Genomic DNA, 694 nt, shown 5'->3' on the forward strand with positions numbered 1-694 from the left:
ATCCTTATTAATATTATAATCAACCCGTGACCATTATTTTACACAGTTAGTGGTTCTATTTTAAATCCACAGTGACCAAGCTTCCATGCTTATCTCTCATAAATTGCTAATTGTTCTCAAATATATGCAGTATATGATATAAAGTCTTACTAAAATTAACCTTGTCTTTGCAGTGCCTGAAAGTGTAAAAATGTAAATTAGAAATTCGGATTATCTCATTCGATACCGTTTGTCAAAAAAGTGCAAAAAGTCTAGACAATTTTTCGCCGAACATATTTTCAGACGTTGAAAATTGAGCATAAATTGTTTAAAAAGTGAAATACACCAATATCTCAGTGTAATATTATCCTGGAACATAAAAACAAATTGGTGAAAGTCGACGGTCTGCCTGACAGTGTTTCAGTGTAACGATATTTCGATGGCCATTCATCTCTCGTATATTAAGTTAATGAGAGTGCATTGATACAAAGTGTTGGTGTGTTAATTAGTTACCATACTACCCTCGAGCTTCACCTGCCCCTCATATTTCTACCCTGGAAGTGTTATCGTGTGAATACGCCCACTCCAAATGTTACTTCTAGCCTATGTACTCTCCGTTCTGCTTCGCTAGCTGCATGGAGGTAAGTAGGCCTATCTTGGAGATAGGCTTGAAAAGTTGTCAAACGGTTGTGTGGAGGTCATATATTATGCAACA

The 694-nt window shown here is 36.2% G+C and overlaps 1 protein-coding gene across 1 annotated transcript in view; it reads left to right on the top strand.

Moving 5' to 3' along the window:
- The window catches only part of LOC119594179 (restin homolog), a gene marked incomplete at its 3' end in the record, with an annotated part of 178,844 nt that overhangs the window by 7,898 nt on the left and 170,252 nt on the right, over positions 1-694 (top strand). Inside the window, 1 exon segment of the mRNA XM_037943248.1 lies at positions 174-620. Within this exon segment, the coding sequence (XP_037799176.1) occupies positions 585-620 (36 nt within the window).

This window comes from Penaeus monodon, chromosome 33, assembly GCF_015228065.2.
Source record: "Penaeus monodon isolate SGIC_2016 chromosome 33, NSTDA_Pmon_1, whole genome shotgun sequence".
NCBI lineage: Eukaryota > Metazoa > Arthropoda > Malacostraca > Decapoda > Penaeidae > Penaeus > Penaeus monodon.